Source organism: Arctopsyche grandis, chromosome 5 (genome assembly GCF_051622035.1).
Source record: "Arctopsyche grandis isolate Sample6627 chromosome 5, ASM5162203v2, whole genome shotgun sequence".
In the NCBI taxonomy this organism is placed as follows: Eukaryota; Metazoa; Arthropoda; class Insecta; order Trichoptera; family Hydropsychidae; genus Arctopsyche; species Arctopsyche grandis.
This window is the reverse complement of record NC_135359.1, coordinates 17316989-17341976: the sequence shown is the minus strand read 5'-3', so window position 1 is coordinate 17341976 and position 24988 is coordinate 17316989. Positions and strand designations below refer to the sequence as shown.

The 24988-nt window shown below is 33.7% G+C and overlaps 1 protein-coding gene across 1 annotated transcript; it reads left to right on the top strand.

Annotated features, from left to right (window-relative positions):
• The first annotated feature begins 305 nt into the window (after positions 1-305).
• On the top strand, positions 306-17485 carry Lgr3 (Leucine-rich repeat-containing G protein-coupled receptor 3). Its single transcript, XM_077431633.1, has 18 exons — positions 306-398; positions 8977-9096; positions 9177-9254; positions 13180-13363; positions 13650-13721; positions 13798-14007; positions 14128-14199; positions 14285-14356; positions 14430-14501; positions 14592-14654; positions 15550-15689; positions 15947-16108; positions 16189-16334; positions 16414-16564; positions 16633-16765; positions 16856-17046; positions 17122-17265; positions 17340-17485. The coding sequence occupies exons 1-18, from the start codon at positions 311-313 to the stop codon at positions 17471-17473; spliced, it is 2232 nt and encodes a 743-aa protein (XP_077287759.1). The 5' UTR covers positions 306-310; the 3' UTR covers positions 17474-17485.
• The last annotated feature ends 7503 nt before the right edge of the window (positions 17486-24988 follow it).

Sequence of the window (24988 nt, the reverse complement as noted above, 5' to 3'; positions counted from 1 at the left end):
TTTGTACGTAAACATGTGCATACATACATACATATGTATGTACATGGTACAACGTAGTTGTATTTTATGATAATTGAAAGTGAAATTTCGATTTTGTTTTTATGAAAGTAAAATTTCGATATTTGATTAATGCCCAAAAATTTTTTCAACTTTAATCGAAGCTATTGCGATTTTCGATTTACAACAATGAAAATGTGGAAAATTATAAATGAGTTTTCCACATGGGTTTTATTGCGTGTTAGCGCACGCGTATGTCGTGTATGAGAGGTAAGATAAAAGGCGAGCCTCAGTTGTCTGCTATTCGTTCGCCATGAAATACGGACGCAGCTTCCTTCTCGGGTCATCCATCGTCTTCATCATAATTGTGATATCAGCACTCGTTTTCTACTTCAGTCTCGGTAAGTATTAAGCAGTTAATTAATTTTTAAACTGACTAACCGGATAAGAAAATTTCTCAACAAAAGTTTGCTACGATAGACTCTTCGTTTGTTATCTCTACCCATGATATAACCACTATCATTTGCAAAGTCTTATTAAGTTTCGCTGTCTTGAAAGGATTTCATCATCGTTAATTATATCATTCTTAATTATATTGCCAAAATGGGAATTCGTAGTTTAATACGCTTAATGTATATTCATTGATGTCGACTTCGATACTTTCGTGGATGTTTGTAATTGAATTCGATTACAATTTCCCTGATCCCTCGGTCTTATCGTAAACCAAACTAATTACAAATTTTCCAACCCTTCGGTTGATTTTTATTGTCTCTTTCGCTCGATTTAATTTACGGTCTTCGAAGTTACCCAAGTGTTAATTATTTTCTTATCTAATCTACTTCTTAGTTAGAATTCGAAAAGATATTTTTTATTATTGAGTTGTGATCGCAATTGAGATAAATTTAACAGGTATATATATTTTTTCTTTTACCGGGAAAATATAATATGAATACGATATAATGTATCAATCATAATATCTTCACAACTTTCATTACAGTACGTGTCATAAATGTCGCGAATTCGCTTTCCTAAAAAATGTTACAATTCCAATATTTACATATTTAAATTTCATGGTTCGCTTGAAAGGTTCAATCTCGAAAATATCCTATTCTTCGCACCTTTAAATTTTTATCCGTCTCGCTGTTCAAGGTCTCATCAAAATTTATTATCAAAAACACTTTCTGGAAGGTATCGTATTTTGACACAACTTATTAATAATTTCATGAACCCGGATTCATTAAATAAATTTTCATTAGTCTGAAACTCGTCATATTACTCATTTCGCTTATTTTAGTAGAGAATGTTTCTACGAAAATTTCATTTCAAATCTACATATTTATATTTAAGCACTAGCCAAATTATCTAGCATTACTAATACGGGTAAAAGTTGATAAAAAAACTTCTTCAAATTTTTTTTATTACGATTTATGTTCATATGTAAGATTTATGTAGAGTACCGTGAGATATATGCCAAATTTGGTAGTTCAAAATTGAAAACTAAACCTAAGATAGCGGGCAAACACATTCATCACATTGAAAGCATCATAAAAATAGGAAATACGTGTACATTTTGTTCGTTCATGAACATACTAGTTCGTTCATAAACAAACCAATCTGGCTAGATCAAAAAATAGCATGTTTACAAACGAAATATTTTGTTCATGTACAAACTACATATTAGCCATAAGTCTAAGTACTCTCGATCGTTTGTCCAATCCTCTATGTATAATTTATATGTATATGTATACGCTTAATAGAGGTTGCAGTATTTTTAATATCAACGGATACGGGAATAATAGCAACGTTTCAATGTGGTTTCCGTAGAATTTCCCTTTTAAATAGTTGACGTTTCGACAGCTCAAAGATTTTAACAGCTAAAAGTTTCATGCGGCACTTGGTGAGTCTATTTGAATATAGCTTTCGACTGTTAGCACATAAACTAATACCAATAGTTCGTGTATGAACAAACTAATGAGTGCATAAATGAACCGGAGCGAATAATACATATGTAGCAGTTGGCAAAGCGACAGTTGAAAATGTAAAAATTAATTCTTCTGTTTCAGAGTATGAAACATTGTTTAACCACTTAATCGCCACGCGTTTGTATAAACTGATTCGATTATTTTATTATATGTTTTTAGTGCCAACCCTTGACACTACCTCTTGAATATATCACAAACTAACGAAAAATATTGACTTTTTTCAATTTCATTAGTATCACAGGATATTTTTAGGGGTCTACCTCACGGCACCGAAAGTGAAAAGGTCGAAAAAGTAAATATCGGAAGGCAAAGATCGAAAATCGAAAGATCTTAAGTCGAAAGATCAAAAAAAAAAGGTGCATGGTAAACGGTATTATGTATATATAATATATATCAGTGGCGTGCGGTGAAATTATCTCTCTTTTTGTCATACAGCCTTGTTTAATGTGCGCGCGCAGGATACGGGAGGAAAAGCCTGTTCCTCTTGTTCCTGCTTTATCCTGCTCGCGCAAATTAAGTGAGGATGTACGACGGGAGGAGAGAGAGTTTTATCGCACGCCACTGATATATATGCAAACCGTTTTTCATATGTATGCATGATAAACGAATATTTTCGACTTTTTCACGGTCACCCTATTTTTAGATGTCACTGTGAAGAAACCAAAATTAATTTCGAGTCATAGCCTTAAGTACGAAGGAGCAAGCACCGGTGCGCCTATGGCGATTAAGTAGTTAAAAATTGGCGTGCATACTATGTAAATTTTGCACATATTTATACATTTTTAATTAGTGTTGATTCATCAACGTCTGCGTTATTCTCGCCGAATTTAAATATACAGCTTAATCTGTTTTTATGGTGGTCGAATTGAGACATCAGTTTAATGGCAACTTGATGAACAAATCCGTCTTGGTCTCGGTCTCGGTCCTCCCCGGTCCCGAGAGGATGGGAGCAATGTCACTTCTATGCAAATGCGGGAAGGATGTTATTTCTATAAATGCAATTACTAGGTCGGTCCTATAATGCAACAGATGCATCGCACGCTAAGTTTCACATCTACTATATGCACAATGGGGTCGCCTGGTCGAACTTATTCCATAACATTTTTCACAGATATATGGAAAATATCCCGATACGTGATCTTTGTTTTATTGCTAATGTGCTCGGTAGCTGGTTCGAACTCACATTTTCCGTAATATACGTGTATGTGCGTACATCTTCCGATAGCAAAGTGACACGAAAGAAAAGGAAAATTTATCTGAAGCACATTATCCACATGAAAAAATGTCTCTTTCTTCGGCGAACAGTTCACTTAATCCCGAATTCGCCCCTTGAGAACACTGACTCGGCACATTTCTCTCTTCTATTCATAAGCTACAATGAATCATCTGTCTCTCCGTATGAGAAGATGTGACAATTCCATCAAAATTTAAGAACCAAAGGGTAAAAAGACAAAAGCACCCGTCACAATGTAAATAGAATAGACATCTACGTACATACATGCTTTTATATGACACTTATGTCTACTGTGAAATCAGAGTATTTATTTTTTATGTACGCAACTTCATGAATATTTGTAGGTTCAAACCAATTACAATTAATAAAACAATATTTCCTAACGAAATTTTAGAATAATACAATCCTGTTACACATTCTAATACAATTTGTATAAAATTACATTACATACGTTGAAATGAAATACATGTCTTGACCCTTGCCCGTGTCCTGAAAAAGGGTTAAATGGTTTTTTAACGACGCACATGCGCTTAAATGATTAAAATTTGGGTTTTTCACCACGGAAAATTCTCATTTTCCATAGGTAAAGCCTCTTTATCGTTCCGACTTCAGCATTGAACGCACGCATGATACACTAACAAATCACTTGCGAAGGTTTATAATACATATTGGAAACAGATCTCAACAACGTTGACCGTACTCTAAATATTTCAGACAATTGATTCTAATATATATATATATGTATGTATGTACATATGTATATATTTAGTTGTAGGCTCACACTCAGTATAACATTGGAAATGTGAGTATTTACATTTGTGTATACATTCATAGATATAAATTGGAATTAATATGAATCAACCGAAGGACGCTGAAGTACGCTTGTGGAAATTGTTTCCATAGTAACCATTATTTTACTAAATATAAGTATTTCAGAACTACATGAAAGCTCACGAAATTTTACTAATAATGGTATATATTAGGAAATTGGGTGCATTCAATCATAGACTGTTTAAAAGAGGGCTATTTTTGGAAACAGTGTACCTTGACCTTTATAAGATAATCTTCAATGATCTGCTATACTCATAAAATCGCTCCTTAGTGCATGGAAAATCATGCATCGAATCGAATATCATGAAACTGAATAGAGTCTTTACATCTTCTTTTTTAATATATGTATATGTAATTTCGAAAGAGACTTTGTATATGTATATGTAAGTATTTTTGGTTGGGAACAAAACAAGTCAAAGTTTCTATGACGACGATTCGATTGGTTGAATATTATTTTTTTTCGATTAAAATAAATTTAATGAAAAAAACAACTGGTTATTTACTATTAGATTCGCCATATTTACGCTGTTTATATTACAAATATTGAGCGAAGCCTGGTAAAACAACTAGTATATAATGTAATATTAATTTTAACTAGGAATTTCCGCGAAAAAAATTTGAATTCTTTAAAATAATACATATGTATAGGTATATACATATGTATTGAGTGGTAAATTACAACACATTCCCAATTCTCATTGAATTTTACGTATCACCGTTATTTTCCATTGTTTCGGCAAAACCGTTCAATCAGAATTATGTATACAAAAGTGTTGAGAAAATGATGGATATATAATATATATGTACATATATATGTACATATATATGTACATATATATGTACATATATACATATAATTAATTAAAAGCTAATGATTTACATCAGATCATTACTTACTAATATAGATATACAAAGTGGTATATCAATATTAGTAAGTATACAGAGTAGAGAAGAATTGGCTTTCGCCTAGTTTTTTAATCGGTCATAGAACGTTCCATTACAAACTGACTACCTCAGACCTATGAACGTTCCGATTCCCATTTTTTTAGTTATTTCAAAAGCGCAAATCACGTTTTCTGGGTCTGAAATGAACGTTGAAAAAAAAAGAGATGCTCTTCAGCGTAACTGAAACCTCCCTTAGTACTATACGGGCATCTTATAAAGGATGGGGCGGCTTTTAAAGCATTCGAGAAATTCTCAAAAAGCTTCGGGAGGAAGTGTTCCCTTGGATACTATAGGTATAATAGTGCTCCACGCGTGTTTAATAAAAATACAAAACCTTTTTCAATATCCATTTTCATTTTATTTTAATAATACATATATGTAGTACATACATGTGGGACACAAAAGTCTTCCAAACTGTACTATATCGGTGATGCTGACCTTATGTTGAAGGTTCTATAGTAAAAATAAAACTAAGAATAGCCTTGTAATCAACTTCATTGGTCCTCAAAACCATTTATATAAATAAAACCTACCCCGTAATACCCACAAGAAAACTTGCTAAACATCTAAGCCAATACGTTACAATGAGACAACGATTTTCCGGGATAGTCACTAACGTTAATTTAGAAAACAACCATGTGCTATTTTTTGGCATTATAAGGGTCAACTATGTGTACATACATATGTATATCCTTCGATGAGAGTTCATGCACGTGTTCAGCTGGCTGTGGTTGTGCCTGTTTCCCCTTTTTCAAGATTAGTGAGTTCGTGACGGATTTAACAACAGGTAAATGTCGGATTTTATACGCTTATATTAAAACATTTCCCCCTCAATAAAATACAACATTGAAATGCGAGAGCTTTTAACATTGTGTGGCATTGATTTCCTTCGATCAATCGATATTATAACATAATCAAAGGTTATCGCCATTGTTGTTACATACTTGATCGTGTACATGTGCGCACTAGTGTAACATTACATATGTATTTATATTCAATTAATTTTTAACGCAGCTTGAAATGCTTATTATATGTATGGATTTGCCCTTTTGCAGAACGTGGCGATAAAATTAGCGAATAAACGCATAAATCTTATCATAAAAAGAAAAAGAAACCAACAGCAAAATGCTCTTTAAAAATCCCATCCAATCATTCATATCAATAATGAATGAAACTTTTTCATTCGGCACTTCAAAATTTTCTGCGTGTTTTAATAATGAAGGTGGAAACATTTTGCTTTTCCTCTCACGTTATTATCGTAAGCGACAAATGTGTCTGTCAGGGGTCAATTTGCGTTTTACCATTTTCAATGCATTTTGTAAATAATACGTGCGATTGTGGATAACTGATAATTTCGTTCGCGGAATATTAATGTTTACTGAATGCACATATTTTTCCAGCGCTTACTTTTGTAAATACGTGAATGTCCTATCTACATATATTTTGAATTTCACCCGATTCGTAGCACTTGTAATACCGTCATTTCATATCTATGTATTTTACAATTCAAATTTCAATTTACTTCAACTACAGGCTAAATTAAATTGAATTAAACGCTATTAAAAGATAATGCCATAGTGAAGGGTCTGTCAACCTTTGTGAGATGTAGGTGCATTCGAAATTGGAAAAAATAGTTGCAGGTGAAATCCGAATTTAAAAAACCCATTTAAATATTAAAATTGAATAATCATATTTGATAGTGTTTTATTTTGAATTTACTGATTTTTCATTTATTATTATTTTTACAAAAACGTGACATTTTGCGTCAAAATATGTATCTAGGTCTTTATATTTATTTATTTTTTAATTATATCAGGAAAGCCTAATAGGTAAACCCAATGCGCCTCCCTGGTCAGAAAAATTGTACATTTGATACAAATATCATTATACAGAGTAAATATCAACTAACATCCGTAGTTACATCTATGGTCAAATTTGTAAATTTACAGCATTTTTTAAACAATTCAGTAAATACATATGTATCAATTAACATCCACAGAGACGTTTATGGTTAAATTTTTAAATTTGCAGCATTTTATACAATTCAGCGAAGTCCGAGATTGCCGACAACTCGATATTTGCGAGAAAATGGGCAAGGTTGCCAATTTTTTGGAACCGTTTCAATGGAAATCAGCTAAATTGGTCAACTCTGATAGGAAACGATTGACTAGGAGTCACAAATCCAAGGTCTGGCCAGCAAAAACCAGTGGGATACGTTTTTTTGGGTTTGGTTGAAAAGCTTTCCTACTTGTTCCGACATTGCATCGTCATCGTCATCGCCCAGCCTTGCAAATATTCCATCGATTTCTTCAAATCTCGCCCTTTTACTATTTTTGACGCCACGACGTTGAGCTCCAACCATCACTTGAAATGGGAACGGGAACGGGACCGGGAATTGCATGCTTGCATATTGTACAATGGAGTGGTGGAACTTTAAGGATTTATTGTATGCATGTCCGGGAAGCTTACTGTGAAAAAAAATCAGGCATAAATAGGAACGGAAACGGGAAAAACGGGAATGAGTGACATTGCAGTGCAATAATTTCAAATGTTTTCGCGTCGCGACCTGCGTTGTTAGGGTAAAATAAACAAATAATTGAATAATTTCAAATGTGTTAGCTGCCTGCGTTTTTCCGACAAATGGGAACGAGAACAGGAACGGGAACGGGAACGAGAACGGGAATGGGAACGGTAATGGGAATGGGAATTGCATACGTTATTGTGGCATTGCAACGCATGCCGGGTTCAGCTAGTCATTTATAAAACTATTTTCACCAATCACTTTTTTATCTTTGGAAAGTGTATGAAAGGACTTTTTGAAAAATTATTTATACAAAACTGTATGCTCTTATAGAGCAATCATTTCAGCTACATGTGTATTGTTTTTTACTTAAATTACTCATTTTGGGAGTGACATCTACATACATACATACATATAATCACAATATAATACAACAGAGACGCCGGACTTATGTAACATTTTTTCATGATTCAATTGCTTTTTTTCGTTATTTTGGCACAATAAAGCAGGCGCGTGCAAATAGCCAAACCAATAAACAACAAAAAGCAAATAAACAAGCAGTGGGTCGAGAATCCCTGCTATAATGCATCACACGTGCATTGAGAGTGATTTTGAACTTTGTCCTCGAACTTCACACTAGTCGATCGTCTATTTACGACCTACATCTTCAATAGAATTTGTTTCAAAGTTTGTACAAAATTGACCTTTCTAGCCAATTATAGCTATTTAACGATACTATTGAAGGGAATCTTTGATGTTTCATTTATATACATAATATTATATAAGGAACCGCAATGAATGTTTGCGTATTAAAGTTGACACCCCTGTTTACGAAAATTATTATTATAGTACGAATAAGATATGGTTTACCTTTTGGCTGTGACGTCTTGTGTGAAATTAGGTTCTTATACTTTCAAAGTTCTTGCGATTCCATTTAACACCACGATAATCAGATTTCTAATGACGATGACAAACCACGCGCGAAAAGACATCTTGAGACGACTCAACAACCCCATTAAACCCGCGTCAATGTCGTGACAGAAAATGAAGAACCCATTATCGTTTTACTGTGTGTGATATATTATATTACTTGTGTGAATTTCTATATGAATAAGCGTATTTTGAAAATATCAAAGAAGCTGATTGTAATCGAATTTTTTTAAACATAAATCCCTTTATTCTCACAAATCCTTGTACCTATGTACATATATGATGAAGGATTCGTGAATGAATGATTCCAATACCTCTCTTTGATCTTGTTAAGCATTTGCGAATTTAGCGAACCCAAAGAGTATTTACGAACGGAAACAAATCCCCAAAATCTTGTTTGCAGATATTGCGTTAATATCTCTTCATTGTCTTTTAAATATCTATACAACACATTCCCCAATTAATGTTATACTTTGCCTTTTATGTTTTCCATGTTTCAATCAAAATTTATATATTTGAAATGACTTTATTTTCAGGTAAATGTCCAATCGGATCTTTCTCATGCGACAATGATACACTTTGTGTTCCGCAAAAGGCATTTTGCGATAAATATTCGGATTGTAAAGATGGCATGGATGAGAATATTCAATATTGTGGTAATTTAATTTACTTACAACATATTATTAAAAAAAAAATCATATAGAATTCGCTGTTTTCTATGTTTTCTGATTTTCAGGTCAATTACATGGCAGTAAAAATATATTGAACACTTTTCTGGGAAATAAAATTAATAAAACCCGTACAAATGATTGCAGTAAGTATGCTATATACATACACATAAATATGTACATATATACATTGTATGTATTTATATATGTATATACATATGTATATATGTACAATATCAAAGTAAAATCTATGGTGAACAAAAACACACCGATTTTATTGAGAAGACTTGAGTTTCAGAAGTGGCTAATGCACTTTTTACGTACATATCAAATTTCAGAGCAATGCCCTTTCTCGTAAAATTCACTTTTGCTTTTTTATATCATTTGATATGTCTGTATGGATATATTGCATCTAACATATAATTTCGAAAAAGACTTTGTAAGGTTTAATGTACATAAGTATGTATGTAAGGTTTGGGTGGTAGAATTCGTGACATTATCGAAAAAATATAATTTTCTATGACGACGATGTCGATTATTTTCTGTTTCGATTCCGATTTATGTTTTAGCTCCAGATCCCGATTCTTTTTTCAGTTCCACATCCCGATTCCTTTTTTTGTTCCGGATTCCTTTTTCATTTCCGGATCAGGATTCCTTATTCAGTTCCGGACCCCGATCCCTTTTTTGTTTTCAGATCCAGATTCCTTTTTCAGTTCCGGTTCCGGATTCCTTTTTCAGTTTCAGTTTTGGATTCCTTTTTCAGTTCCGGGTCCAGATTCCTTTTCCATTTTCGGACCCAGATTCCTTTTTAAGTTCCAGTTCCGCATTCCTGCTTCAGTTCTGGGTCCCGATTCCTTTTTCAGTTCCAGATCAGGATTATTTTTTCAGTTCCAGTTGTGCGTGTGTAATTAATTTCTATTTGGCCGCTTAAACATGGATTAGCCATGTTTAAGCGGCTTATATCACAAATACCGAGTGAAGCCGGGTAAAACCACTAGTAAGGCTATAAGTAAAAGAAAAAATTGTCTCGATCAATTTTCAGAAATGTTTGACTCAATTGATAATTAACTTTTAAGCTTTGAGCTAGATTTATAGAAACGAAATTAACAGTCGGATTACGCACACGCCTTAAAACGTCTCTAAGGACAACTTAATAAAGTTTTCTGAAAGGTTCGGAAGCTAAAAGTTCTATCAGCATAGATGATTTATACTCAAAATAAAATTGCTGTGATTTTATCACAGTTTTACGACAAAAGCGAAGTCACCAGGATCGCCGATCTATTCCAGGGAACAATAAAAACATTTTTATGAGTTTTATAGAATCGGTAATAGGCCTTTGATAATTTCATAATGGGCGAAAAAGATTGACGATAAAAGCTTCAAATTAAAAGCCTTTGATACCCTCGTTTTGTATGATGGCTTATTGATGTAATCGGTTGAGCGGAAAATTCTTCGTATTGTAATAACGTTTTGTACATACAGATGGGGTATTGTGAAAGTATGTATACGCACTTACCTATTTTAATATACATATATGTACGTATGATACATTTATACATATAAAATTCACCATCGAACGTTTATAAAATGATCAAAAGTTCATTTTGGTAACGAATTTAAATACCACTAGATTTAATTAAATTTTAGAACAAACAATGAAATCTATGTTTGTACATACATCATATATATAAAGACGGTAATCTGTGTGTGTGTGTGTGGGTGTGTGTGTGGGTGTGTGTGTGTGTCCTAACTCTCGCCGAACATGATGGATCAACCAGTATGGGGAACAAATTTTTTTTTTTTTCACATTTGTCATTTTTTCAGTTTTTTCATTTTTTTCATTTTTTCAGTTTTTTCATTTTTTTCAGTTTTTCAGTTTTTTTCATTTTTTTCATTTTTTCAGTTTTTTCATTTTTTTCATTTTTTCATTTTTTTCATTTTATCAGTTTTTTCATTTTTTTCATTTTTTCAGTTTTTTCAATTTTTTCAATTTTTTCATTTTTTTTCATTTTTTCAGTTTTTTCATTTTTTCAGTTTTTTCATTTTTTTTCATTTTTTTCATTTTTTCAGTTTTTTCATTTTTTCAGTTTTTTCATTTTTTTTCATTTTTTTCATTTTATCAGTTTTTTCATTTTTTTCATTTTTTCAGTTTTTTCATTTTTTCAGTTTTTTCATTTTTTCAGTTTTTTCATTTTTTTCAGTTTTTCAGTTTCCCAGTTTTTTCAGGCCCCGGGGTGCAGAAGGCATCGGGGGCGCTGGGGGCGAAGCCCCCGGGGTGCCGAAGGCATTGGGGGCGCCGGAGGCGTCGGCGGCGCTGGGGGCGAAGCCCCCGGGGTGCCGAAGGCATTGGGGGCGCCGGCGGCGCTGGGGGCGAAGCCCCCGGGGTGCCGGAGGCATCGGGGGCGCTGGGGGCGAAGCCCCCGGGGTGCCGAAAGCATTGGGGGCGCCGGAGGCGTCGGCGGCGCTGGAGGCGAAGCCCCCGGGGTGCCGAAGGCATCGGGGGCGCTGGGTGCGCTGCGGGCGCCGGAGGCGTCGGCGGCGCTGGGGCCGAAGGCCCCGGAGCGACGGAAGCGCCGGGGGCGAAGGCCCCGGGGTGCCAGAGGCGTCGGCGATACACAAAATGTAATTCGTAATTCGTAATCACTTCGTAATTTGTCATTCGTAATTCGTGCATCAATTTCTTTCCGAAACCAGTCGATTCAATATCTTTAACTTTATTTTTATTCGAGTTTCAATTCCTTTTCGAAACCACCCGTTGAAATCAACGGGTCTAACACTAGTCATATATATAACGACGGTAATCTGTGTGTGTGTGGGTGTGTGTGTGGGTGTGTGTGTGGGTGTGTGTGTGGGTGTGTGTGTGGGTGTGTGTGTGGGTGTGTGGGTGTGTGTGTGTGTCCTAACTCTCGCCGAACATGATGAATCAACCAGTATGGGGAACAAATTTTTTTTTTTTCACATTTTTCATTTTTTCATTTTTTTCATTTTTTTCATTTTTTCAGTTTTTTCATTTTTTTCAGTTTTTCAGTTTTTTCATTTTTTTCATTTTTTCAGTTTTTTCATTTTTTTCATTTTTTCAGTTTTTTCATTTTTTTCATTTTTTCAGTTTTTCAGTTTTTTCATTTTTTTCATTTTTTCAGTTTTTTCATTTTTTCAGTTTTTTCATTTTTTTCATTTTTTCAGTTTTTCAGTATCCCAGTTTTTTCAGGCCCCGGGGTGCAGAAGGCATTGGGGGCGCTGGGGGCGCCGGAGGCGTCGGGGGCGCTGGGGGCGAAGCCTCCGGGGTGCCGAAGGCATTGGGGGCGCCAGAGGCGCCGGCGGCGCTGGGGGCGAAGCCCCCGGGGTGCCGGAGGCATCGGGGGCGCTGGGGGCGAAGCCTCCGGGGTGCCGAAGGCATTGGGGGCGCCAGAGGCGCCGGCGGCGCTGGGGGCGAAGCCCCCGGGGTGCCGGAGGCATCGGGGGCGCTGGGGGCGAAGCCCCCGGGGTGCCGAAAGCATTGGGGGCGCCGGAGGCGTCGGCGGCGCTGGGGGCGAAGCCCCCGGGGTGCCGGAGGCATCGGGGGCGCTGGGGGCGAAGCCCCCGGGGTGCCGAAAGCATTGGGAGCGCCGGAGGCGTCGGCGGCGCTGGGGGCGAAGCCCCCGGGGTGCCGAAGGCATCGGGGGCGCTGGGTGCGCTGCGGGCGCCGGAGGCGTCGGCGGCGCTGGGGCCGAAGGCCCCGGAGCGACGGAAGCGCCGGGGGCGAAGGCCCCGGGGTGCCGGAGGCGTCGGCGAAACACAAAATGTAATTCGTAATTCGTAATCACTTCGTAATTTGTCATTCGTAATTCGTGCATCAATTTCTTTCCGAAACCAGTCGATTCAATATCTTTAACTTTATTTTTATTCGAGTTTCAATTCCTTTTCGAAACCACCCGTTGAAATCAACGGGTCTAACACTAGTATATATATATTGTTCATACATTGTATAAAATTCACACATTGTTCGTCTCGAAGTGAAAACAGGTATCATTAATTTAATAAGGAAATTGTTTATAATTTAAATGTAAACAGCAATTTTTTTTTATTTTTTAGATATACCAAATGCAAAAGATTATGAACCCAAATGTAAATGCCACTCATTATTGCTGCTTTCTTGTAGAAATGCGAACTTGAGTTCAGTGCCATACGTACCGTCTGCAAAAGTACTTATTTTGGTAAAAAATCGCATAACTCTCGAACCGAAAGCATTTGCTGAATTCTCGTTGCTTGAACTACTGTAAGTTTTATGATCAATAACGAAGCCAAAAATTAAAATATTAGCTTAAATCATTATATATGTATATTTTATAGTGTTTATCTATATATTATGTATATTTATGTATGTATGTAAAATTTGATAATAGGTACATACATATTATAATTAATTATCAAACTTTGTTGCATTTATTTATCAAATTTATTTATTTTATTTGAAAAGTAATATATACATACATATGTATTTATAGCATAATAATTTCTTTAAACTTTGAATTGAACTTGTATTACATTTTTTCAATTTTTAGTATTATAAGTGAAAACGAAATTTCCAATCTTCCTGATAACGCATTCTATGGACTTCAAAATTTGCAAAAATTGTAAGTTTGCATAATATTAAATATAATATTTTTTATCAAGATTATTAAATTTGACATTTTTAATTTATTTTTACAGATATCTAAAGAACAATAAATTGACCAATATTGAAATTTCTGCTTTTGAAAATTTAAATGAACTTCTTTGGTTATTCTTGGAATATAACAATATATCTAAATTTTATTTTCCTTCATTGCCAAAGCTACTATGGTTGGATTTATCATTTAACTGTTTAACTCTTAACAACACTGGAGAAGTATTTCCATATTTTCCAAAAATTCATGATTTGTAAGTACTCACTAATTGATTAAATACCCAAATTAATATTAAATACCCTATTTATTTTCAAAATTCTTACTGAATCATGTTTCTTTAATAACATTTTCTCAATTTTACTTTTTCTTCCAGAGTTCTATCAAACAATTTAATTTTTGAAATCAAAAAGTCCACATTTGGACATTTAAATAGTCTTAACTTATTGTGAGTTCGTTATAATAATTATATATTATAGTTTTAATTTTGACAATTGGTTGAACAAATTATCATTTATCAAATAATTTTACAGAAATATTTCTTATAATCGTATCCATACAATAGAAGACGGTGCATTCGATAATTTAACAAACTTACAAGAATTGTGAGTATCTTTTCATTTTAAGAAATATTTATTTTTGATGACCAAATAATTTTTTACAATAACTTGTTTTCAGGGATTTATCAAACAATTTTTTACACACCATTCAACATGGCTTAATGAATCCCTTACAAAATTTGTATAAATTGTAAGTAAAGAATCTACATTAAGACATAGTGTTTATATAATTATTCAGTATGATTGGTATACAGTAATTAATTTTTGTATTTTTTTTAAGACGTTTTAGCGAAAATCAATTGAAAATTTCTGGAGACATAATTCCCAAGAATGTGCGTGAATTGTAAGTTTGTACTTTAGTATTGTTCCTTTGTCAATTGTAAATCTTTTAGAATGAAATTCTTTATTCTTTATTTATGTAGTATCTAATATACATATAATTTCGAAAGAGACTTTGTATGTTCGGTCGTATAAAAACAAATGCATATTCAAATAAATTTAATAAAATGTTTACTATTAGATTGGCCATGTTTAATCGGTTTACATTACAAATACCGAGCGAAGCCGTGTAAAAACACTAGTATTTTATATTCTGCATCACAGTCATCGTCGTGAATCCGTGAACTGGGCAACGTGCTTGCATTTTTCACGCATTAGGCAATTCTCTTGCCGAATGCGTGTAATAGAAAATTTCACGGATTCGGTGTAACATATGTATATATATCATGAAAATTGCTTCAATGTTTAATGTTTAGCCAGTAGTATAGCTCGGTCTTTAAGCTTCTGCCTAGCACCGAGAGGCGCCGGGTTCGATACCATGAGCTGACCTCGATTGAGTCTTTCTGAGTATATCTGTAGTGCTGCTGGTCAGACTTGGATATTTGTGACTGCAGGTCGATCGTTTCCTATCAGAATTTGACAATTTTTCTGATTTCATTGTTGAAACGGTTCCCGATTAAATTGGCTAAAAGCCTTCCTACCTGCTATGTCACCACCATTTGAGTATGATTAATGTACAATAAAATTTATGTACAATTCATAGATGTCTCCTTAATTATGAGTTTTCAGTGTCTCGTAATTCATTGACTTATGCAATAAAAATGCTGCATTGTTTGTAATTGGCCAGGAAGGCGCATCGGGGTTTACCTGTAAGGCCTTCCTGGTATATACATATGTAAAAAAAAAATACAATATATTTAATATTTACAGATATTTTATTTACAGAAATAATTTTCTAGGTACTTGGATGGTATGAATGAGGATAAAATTGACTTTGCAGTATTGAATTCCCTCAAAAACTTAAAATTTATCAAATTTCCTAGTTTCTATTATTGCTCTTTCGTACCTGCAGTTATACGGTGTGACCCTTACACTGACGGTAATCTTTTCATCCATATATATATATCCATATATACATCCATATATATATATATATATATATATATATATATATATATATATATATATATATATATATATATATATATATATATATATATATATATATATATATATATATATATATATATATATATATATATATATATATATATATACATATATACATATATGTACATAATAGTGCTAGAATCAGTATGTATTTCGAAAATTAATAAACATAAATTGGAATTTAAGGTATATCAGATCTTAAAAACCTGCTAACTAAACCGGCTTTGAGATTGTCTGCTTGGTTAATTGCTCTCATAACCATTATAGGCAATGTATTAGTTCTTTGGGGCCGAGGTACATCAAGGGATGAAAATCGAGCTCTTTCATTACTAATAAGGAATCTAGCTGGTATATACATACATATGTTTTATATTTATCAAATGTTTTCTTTACATTTATTTTTACATCCTTTACATTGTTTTTTTCAGTGGCTGATATGTTGATGGGTATATATTTATTGGTTATTGGAATACAAGATGCTTCTTACAGAAATGAGTATCACCAATATGCGGCTCAGTGGTCACGCTCATGGACATGCATTACTATTGGTACCGTTGCAATGATATCATCAGAGGTTAACAATAGATTTATAATGAAAATTAGCACATGCATATAAAAATTTTAAATTATTCAACAACATTTTACATCTACAGGTTTCAATGTTGATTCTAGTCTTCATGTCAGTTGAGAGATTCCTGATTATTGTAAATCCATTAGGTGGCTATGCACGGCTGAATCCACATGCTGCACGTAGAACTCTTATAATCGTGTGGTCCATCGGAATAACAATATCGATACTACCAAGTAATTTTAACAATAAGTATTATAATGTGATATATTAAATCATAATAATTTTATTTATTTATGTATAGTAATTCAATGGAGAAATACAAACATGTTTTATGGGACATACAGTGGTATGTGCTTTCCATTACATTTGATAAATAAGTTTCCAGTCGGATGGCAATATTCTGCCTTTGTATTTCTTGGTATAAATTCAATCAGGTAACCTCTCTTACTATGCTACTTTATTGGTGGTTATCTTATTATCATAAAATTAATGCTTCCATATACATATGTATATAAAAATTACAGCTTGCTGCTGATAGCATCTGCATACTGTGGAATGTTTATATCTGTTTGGCGGACAAGACGAGCAGCACTTCCCACTTCAGCTGATTGTGAATTTGCTGTCAGGTTTTTTTTCATTGTTTTCACTAATGCTGCTTGTTGGGCACCCATTATAGTCTTGAAAATTCTGAACTTCTTCAATGTTGAAATATCTGGTATGTAAAAAATGAATTTAAACATTGTTTTTGTAATTTTGAAATGAAATTATTATTTTCTTTTTTTTTTCTCAGCTGATGTATATGCTTGGATGCTCGTTTTTATTCTACCATTAAACTCTGCTGTTAATCCTGTGCTTTACACATTTACTACGCCAAAATACAGAGACCATTTGACTTTTAAATGGCACTATTCAGCAAACAGATCATCAAACGGTGGTCATTATTATGCTATTTTTTCGATTCATTAAATAATTATGGTCTCGTTAATGTGAGATTTATTTTAATTTCAGACACTGAAAGTTCAAGAGCGTCGTCCAATAAAAATGTGACTTGTATTATTACTAAAAATAACGATAAACAGAATCCTCCAGAACCTTCAATTTCCACAATCAATACTTCTTATTTAACAGATTGTCAACTATAATTATAAATTGTATATATTGTAAACTTTATACTTTTATTATAACTCTAATTTATTATAATTTATAGTTACTGGAATGCATCATGCATTATGAAAAAAAATTATAATAATCATCAAAATATTATATGTTAATATGTAGAAGAACACTTGTTCAAAAATAATGTTCCAAATATACATAAATATAAACATTACATATTAAAGATACTGTGTAACATGTATGTAGTATTTAAATACATATGTATGTAGTATTTGTGTACATGTATGATGTATGTACATTATACGAAAGAGGTAATAAACTTATATGTGATATATGTATGATTATAAATATATTTAGAGTAGAAAAACTATTGTGTGCCAACATTTGACTTCTTGATGAAAATATATTTCATGTTTTAAAATATTTAAGTATATGTATGTTATGTCAATTTTCGATAATTTAAATTTGATTTTAAATATTGTAATATAAGTGTATGTATGTATGTAGAATTTTGAAAGATTCATGTTTTCTACAATTGATGATAATACATTATTGTAAAAAAATATTCATTAATAGATTTTCTTATTAACGTACACATTTTAATAAATTTCATAAAATTTTATGCAATTCAATACGTTAATAATTTAAATTTATTTAAAGTTTGGACTACTGAGACATTACAGGAATTCTTAATGCGCCACAATGGTTGAAAATATAATACAGAGGAAAAGCAAAGAAAGATAAATTATACAGAAATAATATAGATATATATATATATATATATATATATATATATATATATATATATATATATATATATATATATATATATATATATATATATATATATATATATGGGGAAGACGTGCTTCTGCGTTCTTCCCGCTATTACTCGCTTAAACCCGGCTATTGCACGAAATTTAATCTAAAAACTTAACCATCTACTCACTTATTTTACTAATTGCATCCTAGTATAATTTAAGTGTAAAAATAAACAGCAAATCGGTCGTAAAAAGCGGTTTTATATCAGTTATTTCGAAAAATTTTGTGCTAATTTTTGTGTCGAATCTGAGCAAAAGCATATACGAACGAGATACATCTCCTTACCTGAATACAAAAAAAGGGTCCTTCGTCAGTCAAGGTTCGGTCCCACAGAAGCAATAAATCTTCCACATAATTGCTTCCAGCCAAAAATCTTTAACGAACTTTACTTAATAGAATAATAGCAAACAGAAACGGTGTTTCCCAACTGTCTATCAGTTCTTTTTCATATTTAAATTATATTAAAGTAATTCGTGTAATTTTATATTCTTTACTAAAGTTATTATTAAAATATTAAATTGCAAACCGCACTCACATATATAAATCCGTTGTCTCCAAAGAGGCGTCTCACGATAAAGATCTGTAAAAAAGTAGTATAACAATTGCTAATCTATTATTATCATAACTAACTACTTTCACTTACAAAGTAACCCTGTTAAATGGCATGTAATAACTCATAAGTGATCCAAGTGATACCTTGGATGACTATCTGTCAAAGCTGACCACAGAGAAGAGTCTATGGCGGTAAGAACTCACTCCTTGAATGGAAATCTCTCTCAAGTACCGCCTTTTTCTCAACACATCTTGGATAAATGCGAGAAAAATAATATCCAAACCTCCAACAAGGTAAGAGTGACGATGGATGATAGCTTAGCTAATAGAAACCTGTATTTAGCCACGTACAATGTAAGAACGTTATCGAGTGAAGGAAGTGTGCTTGCATTAGAGAATGAATTAGAAAATATCAAATGGGATATAGTAGGACTTAGTGAAGTAAGACGAAAACAGTAAAACCAAATAATCCTAAAAAATGGTAACTGTCTCTACTGGAGAGGGCTACCAAATGGTAGAATAGGAGGAGTAGGGTTTCTTATCAATAAGAGAATAGAAAGAAATATTATAGAAATAAGCGACATATCGGAACGTATATGCTATATAGTATTAAGAATCTCGAGCAGGTACACTTGTCAAATCTTCCAAGTGTACGCCCCCACATCTAGCCACCCAGACGAGGAAATAGAAGACTTCTACGAAAAAATACAGGGCGCATGCGATAATAGCCGTCACCACTTTAAAATAATCATGGGCGACTTTAACGCAAAAATAGGACAAAAGGCAAATACAGAAAGAGCAGTAGGCAATTTTGGTACCGGCCAAAGAAACGACAGAGGCGATCGCCTAATAGAATTCGCAGAACACAACAGGCTCTTTATCACTAATTCATTTTTCAGGAAAAACACCAACAATAAGTGGACTTGGGAGAGTCCTAAAGGAGACAGAAACGAGATCGATTTCATCCTAACAAATGCCCTGCACTCCGTTAAAGACGTTAGTGTTTTAAGTAAAGTAGATATAGGTAGCGATCACAGATTAGTCCGTGCCAAGATGGCCATTAATATAAATTGCGAACGTAGGAAATTAATAAAAGGATGCAGTAACTCTCCAGATTTCGCTCAACTAAGGTCTAGGAAAAAGGAATTCGAACTCGAACTTGGAAATCGATACGGGAAATTAAACCCAGAAGCAGACATCGAGGAATTGAACACTGTAATTAGTTCGGTTCTAACCTCAACAGGTAAGAAATTAGGTGGATTCAGGAAACAGATTAAATTAAGCAAAATTTCAGCGGAAACAAATAACCTAATTAAGCATAAAAGGAATTTAGATAGGGATAATAATAAGCAAGAATACAATCTAGTAAATAAGGAAATTAAAAAGAGAATAGTCAGGGATGTCAGGGATTTTAACAGCAAGCTAATAGAAAATACCATTAAGAATAACCGTAGCCTGAAAAAGTGCAAACAGGATCTTTTCTTAGGCAAAAACCAAATGATCGCAATCAGATCAGAGAGCGGAGTAATAATAAGGAATAGAGAAGAAATCATAGACAGAGTTTACACGTTCTATGCAAAACTATACGAGAACGACAACGGCCAATTCCCCGCTCTGGAATCGACACACGGCCAAAGGGTTCCTGCAGTATTGCCTAGCGAAGTAGAGGCCGCGCTAAAAACTGCAAAGAACGGTAAAACCCCAGGGGAAGATAATATTCCCATTGACTTACTAAAATGTGGCGGCCCCCCCCCCTAATTAATATCTTAGCTAGGCTTTTCAGCAAATGCATCCAGAACCAAGCTATACCAGAAGGATGGAATAACGCAACTATCATTTTAATACACAAAAAAGGCGACAAAAGCGATATCAAGAACTACCGACCCATTAGTCTACTTTCAGCGGTCTACAAGCTCTTCACGAAGGTAATTACAGAAAGGCTGAAGAATATCCTCGACGAGAACCAACCTATAGAGCAGGCAGGGTTTAGGGCAAATTTCAGTACAATGGACCACCTCCAAGTAGTTGGCGAACTAATCGAGCGCGCCAACGAATATCAACGGCCATTGTGCCTAGGTTTCGTCGATTATGAGAAAGCCTTCGATACAGTTAGTCATAATGCAGTACTTAACGCTCTAAAAACACAGGGAGTGCCGGAACCCTATGTGGGACTGTTAGCTGCAATATATAAGAATGCCACAGCTTCGGTTAAAATTTTTTCAGATACAGATAGATTTAGCATAGGAAAAGGAGTAAGACAAGGAGATAAAATCTCGCCCAAGTTATTCAATGCGGTGCTTGAGGGAGTTTTCAGGAAATTGGATTGGGATACAGCCGGAGTAAGCATCAATGGTCGCTTTTTGAGTCACCTTCGGTTCGCAGACGATATAGTTCTAGTTGCTCGTGATTCAGCTGACCTACTCATCAGACTAACACAGCTGGACAGGGAAAGTAGAAAAGTAGGATTAAAAATTAACGTAGATAAGACTAAACTAATGTTCAATAGTTATTGCATGCCTGATAGCATCCCCTTAGATGATAAACCAGTAGAAGTAGTAAATAATTATTTATATTTAGGTCAAATAATTGACATGTCTGGTAGTAAAAATGAAGAGATAAAGAGACGTATGAAATTAGGGTGGAGTACATTTGGACGGATGAATGCTGTTTTTAAATCAAAAATGCCACTCTGTCTGAAGAAAAGGATCTTTGATCAATGCGTTTTGCCAGTGATGACGTATGGATGTGAAACTTGGACACTGAACGCCAAGATGCAAAATAAAATCCAATGCACTCAAAGAAGTTTGGAACGCTGTATGCTTGGCATAACGAGGAAAGACAGGAAGCGGAACACGTGGGTGAGAAATATGACAAGGGTAGTGGACATAGTGGATAGAGTGAAGAGATTGAAATGGCAATGGGCGGGTCACGTAGCTAGGAGGATGGACGAAAGGTGGACAAAAGAAGTGCTTGAATGGTACCCGAGAGAAGGCAAAAGAGTAAAAGGAAGACCGCAAGGAAGATGGGTGAACGAAATTAGGAAAATGTGCGGAATGAGATGGATGAGTGTTGCGCAAAACAGAGACGAGTGGAAGCGTGTTGGAGAGGCCTTCATCCAGCAGTGGATGATAAATGGCTATAAATGATGATGATGATATATAAATTTATCAACCTCACTGTGAGGCCCAAATGGAAAAGAGAAGATCAAAATTCACTCATACATCACATCCAATTATGAGAATAATGATAAGCGCAGGCTACCAGACGAACAGGAGCCATCCAATGATGAGCTGTGGGGGCAGGAACTACAACCATAAAATTATGAGTTCCACCTCGCAGATACATAATTAATGGGAACTAAAAGTTTTAAAAGTCCTAACTGTTCCAGCAAGAATGCGCATTACGTATTGCCACATCGAAGCTGGAGAACAAAACGAATTAATGAGATATAATTAATTTAATATATTTCTTCGTCAAGACAAATTAGATTTTTCTTATAGGCAGTGGTGTCACCCCAATTTTGGAACAACGGGTTTCCATGTATTTATTTTGAAAATATATAAATATGTACATATATTTTTTTTTCGTCTAAGGCACTATTACATAAAAGTTCATTCAATTTTCAAGATTTGTATAATTTTTGACAAAAATTATATGAATTTTTAGATTAAATAACGGTTTCCGGAAACTTTTGATTTTTAACAACGGGTTTCCGGGAACCCGTGAAAACCATTAGGATGACACCACTGCGTATATGTATATATTTATATACATGTGTACTTGATTCTTATAAATAATATTCTATATATTGAGAAAAAATTAGCTTGCACAACGGGAGACAAGTCAAAATTGCTTAGTATTGCGATGTGATGCAACAGCAGTGCGTAATGAGAACACAAAATGACGCGTTGAAAATTACACAATTCATCTGGTGTATAAAAGCTTCCCTTTGATGCTGGTGAAAACGCAGTTGCATCACAGTGCGCGATGCATTTGAAACAATGACTGCACCGCACCATTCCGGATACAAGTAAAAGTATTCGAGAAATTTCCGCGCTGATTTTTTTTAATCAAGCCAAACCTACACATTTTGCATTCTGGTTGTAATTTGTTTTAATCAACGTTACTGCAGTTGTCTATAATAATTATTATAATCCGTTGATAAGCTATCTTCGAATAATCATAACGTCAGGGACAGGAAACTAGTGTGTTTAATAAACAATTTGTTGTTTGACATTTTGGAGGAAAATTGTTAATCGCGGAGCATCCGATATCATTGAATCTCCACAAAATATCCGTCACGCAACTCTTCAAGCATCGTTGCACGGCTTACTATAAACCAAGATCACAGACAATAATTATGTACATCCTAACAAAATAGGAAAAAATATTTCCAAAAGACTAGAAAGCAATATTATTTTTAAATTTGTTAAGAGGGCTGGACACCAGCGCCATGTCCATACAAACGTATTATTCTCCCTTCCTCAATTGTGGCACTAGAGAAATTATTTTTTAATATGCTATGGATATCCACCATTAGGATGCATCTATCGTTTTATTTTTTTGATTAGTTATTTTTTATATCTTATTTTTTTATATCAGAAAATATCTTTCTCATACCGATGATGAATTTTTTTTTTAAAATTGGTCCAGTTTTGGAGGAGAAAATAAGAGAATACGAAACCTCGATTTTGTCGATTTAAAATACATATTATCTGGTCGAAGCGAATTTTCGAAGCGAAGCATTCACTCAATATAGTATATATTGATATATATTGTCGCATTCACTCTATATATATATATATATGTATATATATATATATATATATATATATATATATATATATATATATATATATATATATATATATCGAAGAACGGCAACAAAATTAAGGTTTCGGATGTACAGCCCTCTTAAGAAGGTTATTTAAAGTGCTTATTTTGAAATTACTAAGAAAGTTTAATTGTGTTCGGTGATACTTTCATTTAAACTATGTTTATATGTATTTCAAATAAATGATTTTTTAGTACAAAAAATTTCCATCGTTGACCAAACCGCGCAAAATGGCAAAGTTTCAAAACGTTCGGAAGACTGTAGGAATACAATAGATACTGAATCGATTGCGAAGTGAAGCTAATAAAGAGCCTTGTAAAAATAACATCCAAAAGTCCTTTTGGAAAGCCCTGTAATATTGTAAAGCATATTATGAAAGACATATTGTTTATTAAACTCAAATATAACTATTATTTTATTTAAATTTAATCAAAACAAAATTTAAAAAATCTATCATCATAAACGTGTCCGTTAAAATTTTCTATTACTTCCTTATAGAATTGTGATGATAAATCAACATGTGTGTAAATACATACATACATATATGTATACTGTATAATTATCATCATTTTCACATGCAACGTAAAAATCAACATATTTTCGGCGCTTTCCTGTACCTAGTCGCATACAATTGTACGCATATATACATATGTACATGTACATTATTTTCCACGATAATTTCTTGGGAAAATCTTTACAATTATTTCAATAATACGTATGTAAAGACAATCATAATACGTCTATTATATTGCATGCAATATTAATAAAATCAACACGTACTACTTAAAAGTTGCTCAATAAAAATAGAAAATCTGTGATAAGATAATTATTATATTATTTCATTAATGAACATCCTTACAAACTTTCACTGCTTTCACAAATATTTATTTTTACATGCGTACACTTTTTGTTTATAACATTAATGAATATTTTAATTAACACAACTATGTATACTTTCATACCATATTATCACGATTTCTTCAATTTCGTAAGTAAGTATGTATATGTACATGCATATATTGATAGGAGTCAAACATCACCACGAATATTATATGTAGTGTGAAACTTAGCGTACAAGAGCTGAATTACATAAATGATATCATAGTATTTTTATATTTAAGAAACATGTGTATTAAGGATAAGTAACAGTTAATGTCAATAATCCCAGATCAACTTTCTAAAATGTTGATATCTACTTTTATACCATTTAAATGTTAGAGCCATCAAATATGCTACACACTCTTACAGTTATTACTAAATATTATACATACGTGCATTACTATCAAAAGAGACATGTTCACGAGGCCAGCATTCACCTGAACTAATCGCTGCA